The sequence below is a fragment of the Mustelus asterias genome, chromosome 29 (assembly GCF_964213995.1).
Source record: "Mustelus asterias chromosome 29, sMusAst1.hap1.1, whole genome shotgun sequence".
In the NCBI taxonomy this organism is placed as follows: Eukaryota; Metazoa; Chordata; class Chondrichthyes; order Carcharhiniformes; family Triakidae; genus Mustelus; species Mustelus asterias.
The window spans coordinates 4,098,308-4,114,015 of NC_135829.1; the positions used below are offsets into that span (position 1 = coordinate 4,098,308).

Below are 15,708 nucleotides of genomic sequence, written 5' to 3' on the forward strand. Positions count from 1 at the left end.
ATGTGGTATTATCAGGAGCATCATATGCTCCTTTGAGTCTGCTCCGCCATTAAGATAATCGTGATTGGTCTTCTGCTTCAACCCTTTTCCTGCCTGTTCCCCGTATCCCTTGATTTCCTGAGAAATCAAACATTTGTCTATCTCGGCCTTGAACATAGTGATGTGGAGATATCGACGTTGGACTGGGGTGGGCACAGTAAGAAGTGTTGCAACACCAGGGTAAAGTCCAACAGGTTTATTTGGAATCAGGAGCTTTCGGAGAGCTACCCCTTCATCAGGTGAGTGGAAGTTAGTTGGTAGTGAACTAACCTCCACTCACCTGAGGAAGGAGCAGCGCTCCAAAAGCTCATGATTCCAAATAAACCTGTTGGACTTCAACCTGATGTTGAACATAGTCAATGATGGAGTATCCACACTCATCTGGGTGGACAATTACTAAGATTCACAATCTTAAATGAACAAATGTCTCCTCATCTTGGTCTTAAGTAGTTTGCCCCACATCCTGAGGCTGCACTGCCATGTTCTAGATTCATCAGGCAGTGGAAACAACTTCTCTGTCTGCCCCATCAACCCCTTCATTATCTTGTATATTCAATGAGATTGCCTCCCATTCTTTTAAACTCGAGAGATAGACCTAACTTAGCCTCTCATGAGACAACCCTCTCATCTCAGGAACCAATTTAATGAACCTTGGCTGTACTGCCTCCAAGGAAAATATATCCTTCCTTAGATATGTTTTGTGTTCACAGTGGTTAGCACGGCTGCCTCACAGCATCAGGGGCCCGGGTTTGATTCCCGGCTTGGGTCACTGTGTGGAGTCTGCACCTTCTCCCCATGTCTGCGTGGGCTTCTTCCGGGTGCTCTGGTTTCCTCCCACAGTCTGAAAGATGTGCAGGTTAGGTGCATTGGCCATGCTCAATTCTCCCTCAGTGTACCCGATCAGGTGCCGGAGTGTGGCAACTAGGGGATTTTCACAGTAACTTTATTGTAGTGTTAATGTAAACCGACTTGTGACAGGGCTGCACAGTGGTTAGCACTGCTACCTCACAGCGCCAGCAACCTGGGTTCAATTCCAGCCTCGGGTCACTGTGTGCGGAGTCTGCACCTTCTCCCCGTGTCTGCGTGGGTTTCCTCCGGGTGCTCTGGTTTCCTCCCACAGTCTGAAAGATGTGCCAGTTAGGTGCATTGGCCATGCCCAATTCTCCCTCGGTGTACCTGAACAGGCGCCGGAGTGTGGCAATTAGGGGATTTTCACTAACTTTATTGTAGTGTTAATGTAAGCCTACTTGTGACAGGGCGGCACAGTGGTTAGCACTGCTGCCTCACAGCGCCACGGACCCGGGTTCAATTCCAGCCTCGGGTCACTGTCTGTGTGGAGTTTGCACATTCTCCCCGTGTCTGTGTGTTTGCTCCGGTTTCCTCCCGCAGTCCAAAGATGTGCGGGTTAGGTTGATTGGCCACGCTAAATTGATCTTAGTGTCGGGATTAGCGGGGTAAATACATGGGGTTATGAGGATAGGGCCTGGGTTGGATTGTGGTCAGTGCAGACTCGATGGGCCGAATGGCCTCCTTCTGCACTGTAGGGATTCTATGAGCCTATGAAAATAAAACTTTGAGGGTGGGAGATAACTGTTAGGGAGTCTACAGATGCAATCAGTGCCTCTTTCTACAGATGTTGCCAGACTGCTGAGTTTATCCAACATTGTTTGTTTTTCTTAAGTCTGTTCAGTTTTGGTGATGTAAACTTGCTCTGTATAACCCTCCGGATGGTTGGTGGCATTGCAGTGCGCTGATGAGAGAGAGAGAGAGTAGATTCAATGTGAAGTTCACACAGGCAGTTTTCATTCTGAATATGATTGGTGTTATTTATAATGGAATGGCCATGCAGATACAAGATTTTAATATCCAACAGCGTATGCATACATGTTTAATATAATTGTTGAATCTGTCCTGTGGACACCAGACACTGACCATGCTGCTAACCTGATGGACTAACTGATGGATTATCCCTGGCTGTACATTGGGGAAGCAAACCACTTGAATTTTTGGGGGGGGGGGGTGGAATTAGGATCAAAATAATATCGGCGATGGGGTCTGAGGTCAGTCCGCAGACGAAGGGTCATCCAGATTCGAAGCTTTGGCTCGATTCTCTCTCCACAGAGGCTGTCAGACCTGCTCAGATTGTCCAGCATTTTCTGTTTGTTTTAAATTCCACGTTGGCAGTATTTTGCCTTTATATAAAAATAGAGGATATTTGATCTTGGGGAAATGGGCTGTATTTTTTTTTAAATAGAGGCAAGGTTCAGGCAGCAGTTTGGATCATTCTTCAAGCGTTTTGTACCTATTTAATTCTTTTTCCCGTAGATTCAACCTAGAAAGTATTTTCAGAAGCTGCCGCTTCAGGCCAACTTTTACCCGATGTCAGCCATGGCCTACATTCAGGACGATCATTCCCGTCTGACGCTACACACTGCCCAGTCTCTGGGTGTGTCGAGCACTCACAGCGGTAAGCAACCTCTCTGGATCCTAACTTAAGAAGGGATGGAGAACTGCAAACCTGTTATAGTTTGATGTCAGCATTGGGGAAAATAAGAACAACAAAGAACAATCCAGCACAGGAACAGGCCCTTCGGCCCTCCAAGCCCGCGCCGCTCCCTGGTCCAAACTAGACCATTCTTTTGTATCCCTCCATTCCCACTCCGTTCATGTGGCTATCTAGATAAGTCTTAAACGTTCCCAGTGTGTCCGCCTCCACCACCTTGCCCGGCAGCGCATTCCAGGCCCCCACCACCCTCTGTGTAAAATACGTCCTTCTGATATCCGTGTTAAACCCCCCCCCCCTCACCTTGAACCTATGACCCCTCGTGAACGTCACCACCGACCTGGGGAAAAGCTTCCCAGCGTTCACCCTATCTATTCCTTTCATAATTTTATACACCTCTATTAGGTCACCCCTCATCCTCCGCCTTTCCAGTGAGAACAACCCCAGTTTACCCAATCTCTCCTCATAACTAAGCCCTTCCATACCAGGCAACATCCTGGTAAACCTCCTCTGCACTCTCTCTAAAGCCTCCACGTCCTTCCGGTAGTGTGGCGACCAGAACTGGGCGCAGCATTCCAAATGCGGCCGAACCAACATTCTATACAACCGCAACATCAGACCCCAACTTTTATACTCTATGCCCCGTCCTATAAAGGCAAGCATGCCATATGCCTTATTCACCACCTTCTCCACCTGTCACGTCACCTTCAAGGATCTGTGGACTTGCACACCTAGGTCCCTCTGCGTATCTACACCCTTTATGGTTCTGCCATTTATCGTATAACTCCCCCGTACATTAGTTCTACCAAAATGCATCACTTCGCATAATGTATAAAGGATGTGACATTTGGAGAAGAATTGGTTTCAATTGACCCAAGTCAATGCGGGTTTATGTTTGACAAACTTGTTGGGAAGCAGTTGCTTACAGCATTCATGAAGGAGAACCAGCGGATGTTGTGTATTTGGATTTTCAGAAGGCTTTTGATAAGGAGATTAGTAAGTAAAATTATAGCACATGGGATTGGGTGATAATATACTGGTATGGATTGAGAATTGGTTAACAGACAGAAAGCAGAGAGTAGGAATAAGCAGATCATTCACAAGATCCCAGGCTGTTACTAGTGGGGTAAAGACAAGTGTTGAGAGACTTCTTACTGTGTTTACCCCCAGTCCAACGCCGGCATCTCCACATCATGACTAGTGGGGTGCCGCAGGGATCAGTGCTAGTGTCACATGTATATATACATACATGATTTGGATTTGGGGACCAAATGTAATATTTCCCAGTTTGCTTATGGCACAAGACTAGGTGGGAATGTGAGTTGCGAAGAGGTTTCGGGGGGGGGCTTGAAAAAGGCTCAGTGAATGGGCTAGAACATGGCAAATGGAATAAAATGTGAATAAGTGTGAAGTTATTCACTTGGTAGCCAAAACAGACAGAATATTTATTCAATGGAGAGAGGTTGGAAGTGTTGGTGTCCACGGGGACTTGGTGTCCTTGTTCGTGAGTCACGAAAAGCTGGCAGGCAGGTGCAGCAAGCAATTAGGAAGGCAGATGGTATGTTGGCCTTCAGCACGAGTGGATTTGAGTACAGAAGTGAAGATGTCTTGCTGCAGTTGTGTAGAATCCAGGTGAGACATTACCTGGAGTATTGTGTAGAGCTTCGGTCTCTTTATCTAAGGAAAGAAATACTTGCCATAGAGAGAGCGCAACGGAGGCTCACCAGGCTAATCCCTGGGATGGCAGGACTGTCCTGTGGGGAGAGATTGAAGAAACTGGGCTTGTATTCCCAAGAGTTTTGAAGGATGAGGCATGTCCTCATTGAAACTTACAGAATTTTTACAGGGCTGGATGTAGATAGGATGTTTCCTTTGGCTGGTGAGTCTAAAAGCAGGGAACATAATCTCAGAATAAACGGCAGGTAATTTTAATCCTGAGTTGAGAAATTTCTTCACTCCGAGGATGGTGGATTTTTAGAATTCCCTACCCAGAGAGCTATGGAAGTTCAGTCATTGACAGGGGAGGCACAGTGGTTAGCACTGCTGCCTCACTGCGCCAGGGACCCGGGTTCAATTCCCGGCTTGGGTCACGGTCTGTGCGGAGTTTGCACATTCTCCCCGTGTCTGCGTGGGTTTCCTCCGGGCGCTCCGGTTTCCTCCCACACTCCAAAGGCGTGCTGGTTGGGTGCACTGGCCTTTTTAAATTCTCCCTCAGTGTTACCCGAACAGGCGCCGGAGTGTGACTCCAGGGATTAGCCTGGTGAGCCTCCGTTGCACTCTCTCTATGGCAAGTATTCCTTTCCTTAGATAAAGAGACCGAAGCTCTACACAATACTCCAGGTAATGTCTCACCTGGATTCTACACAACTGCAGCAAGACATCTTCACTTCTGTACTCAAATCCACTCGTGCTGAAGGCCAACATACCATCTGCCTTCCTAATTGCTTGCTGCACCTGCATGCCAGCTTTTCGTGACTCATGAACAAGTAACTTCATTGCAGTGTTAATGCAAGCCTACTTGGGACACTAACAAACTTTAACTTAAAACTTAAATGTATTGGAATGAAATTCTGGCAACCTCAGGAGATTGCAAGAAGCGAAGGCGCGCAAACCTCACAAATCAGTTATTTGATTGACTTCTGCTGAAAACTGAATTTATTTCTTTCCCTTCCGTTGCCAGGTCAGTTGGAGATTATTCTGGATCGCCGTTTGATACAGGACGATAACCGGGGCTTGGGACAGGGGCTGAAGGACAATAAAGTGACCTGCAACAGATTCCGAATCCTGCTGGAGAAGAGGGCAACATCAAACAAAGTATTTAATTGCTTTGAAACCCACTTCTGGGTGTATGATCTGATCTCTCTGTTCCATGTGCTAGGGAGCGTAGACCTATAAAATTTGAGTGGTTTCCCTCTGTGGTTCTCAGAGGTGCTGCTTAATCCTTACAGCCAGAGATCTCGGCCCGACCCCTGTCTGGGCTGAATGAGCTGATCTCACCCTGGGGCCTCACTGTCCCGCCAGGGTGGATATCAGCCGTCCCCCCTCGCTGTGGCAGTGACTCCCACTGGAGTGTGTGTATTACAGGTGAGGACAGGGTTGGGAATGGCTGTGATACCTGAGTGATTCCAATAGGCTGAAGTAGCTGGTTGAATTGTACCACAGTAAGGAACAACAGCTCCAATGGGGGGGGGGGGCACGTGGGGCTGGCTGCACATCACACAATAGAAAGAAGGAAATATTTGCATTTAATTAGGGCATTGGTGAGGCCGCAGCTGGAATACTGTGTGCAGTATTGGTCCCCTTATATGAGGAAGGATATATTGGCATTGGAGGGAGTGCAGAGAAGGTTCACCAGGTTGATACCGGAGATGAGGGGTTTGGATTATGAGGAGAGGCTGAGGAGATTGGGTTTGTACTCGTTGGAGTTTAGAAGGATGAGGGGGGATCTTATGGAGACTTATAAGATAATGCGGGGGCTGGATAGGGTGGAGGCGGAGAGATTCTTTCCACTTAGTAAGGAAGTTAAAACTAGAGGACACAGCCTCAAAATAAAGGGGGGGTCGGTTTAAGACAGAGTTGAGGAGGAACTTCTTCTCCCAGAGGGTGGTGAATCTCTGGAATTCTCTGCCCACTGAGGTGGTGGAGGCTACCTCGCTGAATATGTTTAAAGCGCGGATGGATGGATTCCTGAGCGGTAAGGGAATTAAGGGTTATGGGGATCAGGCGGGTAAGTGGTACTGATCCACGTCAGATCAGCCATGATCTTATTGAATGGCGGGGCAGGCTCGAGGGGCTAGATGGCCTACTCCTGCTCCTATTTCTTATGTTCTTATGTTCTTAATTCCATGGTTTTTGGGGCGGCACAGTGGTTAGCGCTGCTGCCTCACAGCGCTAGGGACCTGGGTTCGATTCCTGGCTTGGGTCACTGTCTGTGTGGAGTCTGCACGTTCTCCCTGTGTCCGCGTGGGTTTCCTCCGGGTGCCCCAGTTTCCTCCCACAGTCTGAAAGACGTGCGGGTTAGGGTGCACTGACCCGAACAGGCGCCGGAGTGTGCCGACTAGGGGAATTTCACAGTAACTTCATTGCAGTGTTAATGTAAGCCTTCCTTGTGACTAATAAATAAACTTATAGCTCCCTTTGTGACCTCAGCATGCCCTGCGCAACCGCAGAAGTGCATTTGAAGTACGGTCACTGTTATAATCCAGAAAAGTGTGCACATGTGTATATCAGTGTGTGCGCGCATGCCTGGGCTCGTGTGTACATTAGTAGATGTGTCCATTGAAATTGTGTACAAGATAAAGCAATGCACTTTCCATTATTATTGCCCTGTCACTGAGACCTTTCCCTGAGTGTGGGGTAGGCTGGGTTGAAGGGAGAACTGAAATCGGGATGGAATGGTTATCGGTAATGCCCAGCTGAAACCTAAGGGAGTTCAGAAATTCCATGGTTTTTGGAACACCGGAACCAATTTATGGCTGGGGACAACATAACTAGCAATGTTGAGTTCAGTACTGTGGTTTGTGGGAACTATCTGCTCCAAACCTTTTGGGAATTGGGAACTCTGGAATTACAGACACAGATTCCAACCACTCCATCGTGTCTGTCATCTGTGTAGTGATGGGTGTGTGTGTGTGTATATGTGCAAGCATATATCATGAATTCCATGTCTATGGGATATTGAATAGCTGTACTTTCCCATTTGCTGTACTGCATTCCTTCATGTTCATCATTTTCTTCACTCCCCTTGCTCCTTCAGCACATTGGCTTTCTGTCAAGGCTGCACTCCATGTTACAGGCACTCTCAGCCTCCATCTTTTCCAGGACCAGCACCCACGAGGTAACCTTGTAGAGAGGGGGCTGAGTCAAAGTGTAATCTGTAAATTAACTTTGACCACCTCTGTGCTATGAGTCATAGCTGCAGTGAGATGTAGCCAGTAGCTGTCTGTCTGTGTCTGAAAGCTCTGTAATCTGTACTGTTTCACCCACCCACCAACCAATTGTTCACCCGGGCACAGGAGGGAAATCAGCCAGAGTTCCAGTCTCTGATTGCTGTCGTGTGTGTGTGTGTGTGTGTGTGCGTAGCGTGTGCGTGTGGGGCGGCTTGTGTGTGGCGTGTGCATTTGTGTGTGGCGTGTGCGTTTGTGTGTGGCGTGTGCGTTTGTGTGTGGCGTGTGCGTTTGTGTGTGGCGTGTGCGTTTGTGTGTGGCGTGTGCGTTTGTGTGTGGCGTGTGCGTTTGTGTGTGGCGTGTGCGTCTGTGTGTGGCGTGTGCGTTTGTGTGTGGCGTGTGCGTTTGTGTGTGGCGTGTGCGTTTGTGTGTGGCGTGTGCGTTTGTGTGTGGCGTGTGCGTTTGTGTGTGGCGTGTGCGTTTGTGTGTGGCGTGTGCGTTTGTGTGTGGCGTGTGCGTTTGTGTGTGGCGTGTGCGTTTGTGTGTGGCGTGTGCGTTTGTGTGTGGCGTGTGCGTTTGTGTGTGGCGTGTGCGCTTGTGTGTGGCGTGTGCGCTTGTGTGTGGCGTGTGCGTTTGTGTGTGGCGTGTGCGTTTGTGTGTGGCGTGTGCGTGTGCACATGCGGAAGATTGGTAAGGACAGCAGTAGGGTTGTCTGTGATCCATAGAGTCATAGAATCCCTACAGTGCAGAAGGAGGCCATTCGGCCCATCGAGTCTGCACCGACCACAATCCCACCCAGGCCCTATTCCCGTAACCCTGCATATTTATCCTGCTACTCCCCCCGACATTAAGGGTCAATTTCACATGGCCAATCAACCTAACCCGCACATCTTTGGATCCAGATTAATATTCCTACCTCAAGACTGTCCATTTGACCAGAGGACTGCTACTGACCCTGCGACTGTGTCCCAATCATGAGCTATTCAACAGAGAGGACGCTGACAAACACCTTGCAGTACAATATTTGTAACACTCAAACTTTGTGTGTGGGGCTCTGGTGCAACCCGCTTCTTGCCCACCTCTGACGCTCCATAGAACTGCTGCCCGTGTGTGTCTCGGCCTTGTTGTGACTCACCAGTGAAAGGACTTCCTCAGAGTTGGCTGCGGGCAGGTCTGTGACAATGTAACGTCATTAGTGAGGGAGTGAGGCAGGCAGTCTCAGGAAAGTCCGGTTCCATGATGCAGTGCCCCGGTGATGACACATCTGCTCCTATTGTACGCTGAGCGGGTTTCTAGAAACTGGACAATCTAGTCATTCAGAATCCATACCACGTCATCTGGCTTCTGCCTGAGTACGCTCTGCTTGCAGGAAACTTCCAGCCTGGTCCATTCTCTGAGGTTGGAACTGGCTGCTGTCGGCTGTGGGGTTCTTTGCTGAAAAGCTGATACGTTGGCTCCCCCTGATGGTTCAGCCAGTAACTACAACCACCAATGACCAATGTAGCTCTGAGAACTAAGACCAGAATGACGCTCTACTGCTGTGTTAGCTAATCTCCGTCCATGTGGTGTTTGGCCCACTAGAGATGGTTTTTGTTCACCTGAGCTGAGGAAAGGGAGAAAAATCCGCCAAGGCCCCTGCTCCACGACCTTATCCATTGGGTACTGTATGTGAATGTTAAATCAAGGCAAGATCAGACCTGACTATGATGGTCACATCTAATAATCTTTCAGCACTTAACTGCAAAGACTTTGGGTGTCCAAAACTATGCCCAATAAGTCATGTGGCCCATGAGTTGTGAAAATCCAGTCATTAAAGTCTAGGCTATTATTCCCTGTCTCTCTCTCTGTTTTGTCCTGTTTGTTGCTGGTGGGTCCAGGAATTTGCAAATAGATATTCTTGGTGCTGTTCTCTTTTTAACAAATAAAATTAGGGGCAACACGGTGGCACAGTGGTTAGCACTGCTGCCTCTCAGCGCCAGGGTCCCGGGTTCGATTCCCGGCTTGGGTCACTGTCTGTGTGGAGTTTGCACATTCTCCCCGTGTCTGCGTGGGTTTCCTTCAGGTGCTCCGGTTTCCTTCCACAGTTGGAAAGATGTGCTGGTTAGGCTGCATTGATCCGAACAGGCGCCATAGTGTGGCAACTGGGGGACTTTCACAGTAACTTCAGTGTGGTGTTAATGTAAGCCTTACTTGTGACACTAATAAAAACTTTTAATCACAGGGTATCAGGAACTTGCATATCTAGGAATTGATTGGAACAGGGATTTAATCTTTCTGTGTGGTCTCTCAGGGTTGCCCTGGGTTTGTGTACGGTGCCCCTGGGGAAACCAGGGCACAGGTCCGGGCTGTGCTCAGATGGCCAAGTAGATTAATGAACGCTGGGACGGGTAGTTCATCAGTGTGGGGTTCGCAGGAGACGAGGGGGGGTGGGGGAGGATTTGGTGGAGTGTTAACTTGCCTGTGTTCACCTTCTCTACAGCATCCCTCTCGCCTAACCGGGTGAACTGTGTGATCTGCCGCAGACTGAGTTTTAATTTCTATCCCTGCAGGTGCAGGACAGTCGGCCGGTGAGTTTCCCCTCTCTGCTCAGTCACATGACCTCAATGCACGTAAACCACGAAGTCCTGGCGATGCCAGTTACAGTGTGGCCGCAGAATGTTCCGCCCATCAGAACCTGGCATCCACTTTCGACTCCTATACCCTGTGACTTCCACATACTGAACATGAGAACTCTGCAGTCTGAGGTGAGAGGTTACAGCAGGGGAGAGATGCCAGTGCTTGGCTAATTTCACTGTTACACCATGACGCACACTATTTGCACACTTCCTACCCATCAGGGCATTGGTTTGCAGAGTTACCTGGAACCAAGTAGGAAGAGTTTCACCCGCCTCATGGTGGTCCCAGCCTGGGCACAGGTGCCCTCAAGGAGGGAAACAGTTCAGTGCTGAGTTTGCCACCAAAAGATTGCCCGCTCCTTGAAGCGTTCTTTATCCCCTGGAAGCCACCTCAAACCCAAAGCACCTTATCAAACCTCCCCATTCCTACCCAGGAAAACGAAGTAATTTATCATTAGACAACTTGACAGGTCAGTCTTTAGAAAATAGTTCAGGGGATCTGCGCGTCTCTGGCAAGGGAAGTATTTATTGCCCATTCCTAATTGCCCTCAACTGTGGCGATTTCAGGTGGTAATTAAAAGTCAACAATATAAGAGTTGTGTTTGGAGTCATAGAGGCCAGACCGGGTAAAGACAACAGATTTCCGCTCCCAGAATGCATTCAAGAAGCAAGTGGGTTTTTGTAACCATACAGTAGTCAAATGGTTAAATTTTATTCCAGATTTATTCAGAAACTGAATTGAAATTGCTAACTGCCATGGTGGGATTTGATTCCAGCTCTCTGGATTACTTGTCCAGTAGCATAGGCACTATCCTACTGTTCCCTGATTGATCCTTATTCAGGGCGAGTAGCACCATTCACTGTAAAATGTGAACATGCGTCCTGCCACCGTCCTCTGAACCACTGCAAGTCAACAGGCCCTGACACACCAGTTGGTTCTACGAGTGTGGAGCTTTAGCTGTAGCCTATTACCCTCCTACAGTGTAGTCGTGTTGAGCACCAAACCCTGGCTACCTGGGTGTGTGTTCTCACACCTCGCTCCGGGTAAGTCCTTTCAGCAGTGATGGTTTCCTTCACCAGTCTTCATTGTGGCACAGATCTCTGACTGCTCTATATTGAAATGCTTCCCCCCTCTCATTCTGCGCTACAGGTGGTCTCATCCCCTGGGTTAGAGATGGCTTTAATTCTTCATCGGAAAGGATTTGACTGCGGGCTAGAAGCCAAGACGCTGGGCTTCAACTGCACTACAACCCAAGGAAAGGTATGAAACAGAGGGGGAGCTTAAACTAGATGGGGTTTTTTTTAATGTATTCATGGGATCTGGGCGTCGCTGGCAGGGCCATCCCTAATTGTCCTTGGGTGTCTCGCTCAGCCATTTGAGGACAATTAAGAGTCAACCAGATTGCTGTGGGTCTTAAGTCACGTGTTGGCCAGACCGGGTAAGTGCGGCAGACTTCCTTCCCTAAAGGACCATAGGAGCAGGAGGAGGCAATTCAGCCATTTTGAGTCCGCTCCGCCATTTAACATGACCATGGCTGATCTTATCGTGGTCTCAGCTCCACTTTCCTGCCTGCTCCCCATCGCCCTCTGTCACTTCTCATCAGAAACATATCTTTCTTTCTTGAATCTGTTGATTGATTCTGCCCCCACTGCACTCTGGGGCAGCGAGTTCCACAGGTTCACAGCCCTCTGCGAGAAGTAGTTTCTCCTCCTCCTCAGTTCATACCACAATCGACAATAGATTTTTCCAGATTCAGATTTCACCATCTGCGGTGGTGGGATTCGAACCCGGGTCCCCAGCGCCTTACCTTGGGTCTCTGCTTTATTAGTCCAATGACAATACCACTGTGCCACCCCCTCCCCTTGTCAAGGTGAATAAGGGCTGTACATAGTCATTTAAGGCACAGGAGGCCATTCAGACCATCAAGTCTATGCTGGCTCTCTGTAGAACAATGCAGTCAGTGGCTTGTTCAATCCACAGTCCTGCATGTTTGTTTCCCTCGAGTGCCTGTCCAATTCCCTTTTGAAATCATCGACGATCACCGCTTCCACCACCCTCCTGAGTGAATTCCAGGCCATTATCACCTGCTGCGTTTAAAGGGAAAAAAACATTCATCACACCCCCTTTACCTTGCTTATCTAAAATCTTTTATTATCTGTGTCCTAGACCATGTACCATCATGTAGCATGTTGTCTAAATAGGTGAATCTTAAAGAAGCAGTATTATACAATTTCCTGTTTGTGTGATACCTCCACTCAAAGAACAGAGGTTGTGTAACCTTTGTTGTATTTGCTTCACACGGGAGATGAGGATTCTCCCAGTAACTCACTCCGAGACGCTTGGCCACTTGTGGCTCAGCCTCAGGCCAGGAGAACCCCTAGTTTAATTTTTCCATTCATCCTTTTAAATTTATTTATTAGTCACAAGTAGGTCTACATTAACACTGCAATGAAGTTACTGTGAAATTCCCCTCGTCGCCACACTCCGGCACCTGTTCGGGTACACCGAGGGAGAATTTAGCACGGCCAATGCACCCTAACCAGCATGTCTTTCAGACTGTGTGGGAGGAAACCGGAGCACCCGGAGGAAACCCACGCAGACACGGGAAGAATGTGCAGACTCTGGTCAATGTTTATACTCCGCAGGAGCCTCCTCCCGGCCTACTTAATTTCACCCTATCAACCCATCACTCAATTCCTTTCTCCTTCATGTTTAAGGGGAAGCTCGGTAATCACATCCATGCTATTCACCTCAACTACCCCCAGTGTCCGTGAATTCCCCTGTCTGACCACTCTCTGGCTATAGAAGTTTCTCTGAGTTCCCCATTGGGTTTGTTAGTGACTATCTTATATTTATGGTTCCTAGTTTTGAATTCTCATAAGTGGTAATATCTTCTCTGTGTAGGAATGAGAGTTGTGTCTAACTCTAATGCTTTCCCTAATGAGAGAGGCCCTTCTGTCCATTGTGTCTGTGCTGGACATCAAACACCTATCCATTTTTCCAGCACTTGGTCTGTAACCTTGTAGCTCGTGCTCATCTAAATGCTTCTTAAATGTTGTGAGGGTTGCTGCCTGTATGTCACCCTTCTGAAGCAGAGAGATTCAGATTCCCACCACCCTCTGGATGAAAGAGTTTTTCCTCAACTCTCCTCTGAATCTCCCGTCCCAAGGTTATTGATCCCTGAACTAAGGGGAAAAATTTCTTCCTATCTCCTTATCGATGACCATCATAATTCTGTACACCTCGGCCAGGCTCCTCCCCTCAGGATTGGGCTACACTGCCCGAACGCTCGTATGTAAGCCTATACATGAGGGTGGGGAGAGAGATGATGGTGTATGGAACTATACAAGAAAAGTGAGAATTTTTTTTCAGGGGGATCAGCAGGGCAATATATGTGGGGTTACTGGAATAGGGCCTGGCTGGGTTTGTTGTCGATGCAGACTCGGTGGGCCGAATGGCCTCCTCCTGCACCGTAGGGATTCTATTCTATTAACAAAACCTGACCTGCAATTTGCCAAAGCTCAGCAACATGTTTGTAAATCGCGATAATCCTGTCCTGATGCTTGACTTGAAGAAAATGTTGATTGCAACCTAATGTGACCCTTCTCTTTCTGTTCCAGTTATCGTTGGAGGGTCTGTTTCAGGGTCTGGATATCCGGAGTGTGCAGCCGATGTCTCTGTCCCTCCTGTATCCCACCGAACCCTTCAACAGCACCCTCATCTCCATGAGACCGATGGAGATTTCCACATTCCGCATCCGGCTGGTTTGAATAAAATTCCCGACAGCCGTTCCTACCTTGGAGCTAGGAGCTGTGTGATAGCAACCAGTTAACAACCGGAACCGTTGGCTCGTCAATCCATAAACCCCAGGGGGCGGGGGGTGGGGACAGGGTGGTGGGGCAGACGTGGTCGGCGGCTGCGAAATGGGGAACTGACGACAAGGCTACTAAAGTCTGAGTTTGTAATTCATGGACTTCAGATTGTGTGTGCAGTGAAAGCATGGCAGTGCCACCCCGAGCAACGCACTTTTAAAGGAAAATGATGCTCCAGGTACAAGTTTGTGCGTATACCACTACAATGTATGTGAACTTATCACTTTTTCTAAGCAGCCCTGATTTCATTTGTCAATTCATAAGCTTAAAAGCTCAAGGACGTGGACTCCTCGGGATCCAGAGGGCGAGGGCTTTGTACATGATGCAAGAACCAAGCGTGCAAGAATGGAGACGAGTGTGAATGTAACACGAGTGTGCGCAGGCATTGAAGCAGTCTGCGCACTCAGAATCGTTCAGCGGCCTAGTCTGCAAACAGCAGTCTGCGCACTCAGAATCGTTCAGCGGCCTAGTCTGCAAACCAAACTGATTAGGCAAAGGAAACCAGCATCTGACTGATATGTGGTTAGTGTGTTCCTAAAACATTGCAGCAAGGCTGGCAATGGATATCTCAATGAAAAATCTTTAAACACTTGAAGGTGGGGAGGGGTAGTCTTGTCAAAGTATTTTTTTTTTCTGTTGAAGGTGAGTGTAACAGTGACTGAACCTAAACTCTATATTAGCCAGGGAGGACTGGTGCATTTTGTGTAAATTTCTCTTGAAGCCGATGCAGGTGGGCAGCTGACGTTTAGTTTTGAAATTCTTTCAGGACTTGTCTCACTAACCGCGACTGAAACCGCACCTGTACCGGGACGTATGAACAGCCCTGGCTTCGTCCATACACCTCTCTTAGGGTATTTGTGCAATAATCTGTAGTTTTCCTGCCTGTTCCGAACCTAATGGTGGGGCGAGTCACTCCGACGCGGGGATGTCACAATATTTACATCGCAAGGCTTAGGTCTGCAGGAGTCTGATCGGAGATAACGGGAAGTGCAGCCAACGCAGAGTGGGTCGGATTGAAGAAATACGGGACCACGTTCCGGGAGTTTGTGCCACCGCTATCTAAAGTTCTCCACCTGAAACGTTCCTTCGTGCTGCTGAAGAGGCCACTATGCATTTTCAACATTTCCACGTCCAGTTCTGACCATTCGGAGTTGCTCTTCTGACGTACCGTGATCAGATTCACCTGATGTGTCCTCTGCGGTCATTTTGAAATCGACAGAGACCATAACCGTGCGGCTTTTCTGAAGGTTTCCCTTTTGTTAAAATTAAAGGAAGTTAAATTACGTTAGAGCTAATCACTTGGTTTATCTTTTAAAAATGTCAACAGCAACAGTGGAACTTTTGGATAACTTGGGAATTCCTGGGATAAAGTTAGTAAAATCCCATGTGAAAGTTTTGGGGAAAAATCCTCGAATAATTGGGCCTGAAATTGAAACTTCTGTAACAGAGTTTAAATTGTAAATTTATCATATTCTTGAGTAAAATATCAGTGTCAAAGCGAACCTGTGTGTATAGTTGAATTTAATCCAATAATGTGAAACAGGGGACCCATGTCAGTGTGCCGGTAACTATTCTTTCAGCTAGGATTTCAGTTGAGTTTAACAGTGGGTGTGTACAATTTTACATGCGCCGACTTGAACTATATGGGAAATACCAACGAGATAGCCATAGACTGTGTCCTTCCAAACCGAACTGTGTTTGGGGAAAACATTTGGGCTGTACAGCACCAGGGTGGGATTGGGGGAGAGCAAAAGGGCTACAAGGCTGATGTTGGTGATGGGTGCAGCAGCAT

General features: G+C 48.1%; 1 protein-coding gene across 4 annotated transcripts in view; it reads left to right on the forward strand.

The window, feature by feature from the left end:
• man2a2 (mannosidase, alpha, class 2A, member 2) overlaps positions 1-15,418 on the forward strand; it is a 48,456-nt gene extending 33,038 nt beyond the window's left edge. For 2 of the 4 annotated variants that reach the window (XM_078199957.1, XM_078199959.1), the window contains exons 18-23: positions 2,365-2,506; positions 5,223-5,356; positions 7,299-7,379; positions 9,978-10,172; positions 11,194-11,304; positions 13,665-15,418. In XM_078199957.1, the coding sequence (XP_078056083.1) occupies positions 2,365-2,506; positions 5,223-5,356; positions 7,299-7,379; positions 9,978-10,172; positions 11,194-11,304; positions 13,665-13,814 (813 nt within the window). In that variant the 3' untranslated portion in view covers positions 13,815-15,418. The remainder of the gene's footprint in view (positions 1-2,364; positions 2,507-5,222; positions 5,357-7,298; positions 7,380-9,977; positions 10,173-11,193; positions 11,305-13,664) is intronic. The other 2 variants (XM_078199960.1, XM_078199958.1) reach the window with 1 other exon arrangement.
• The last annotated feature ends 290 nt before the right edge of the window (positions 15,419-15,708 follow it).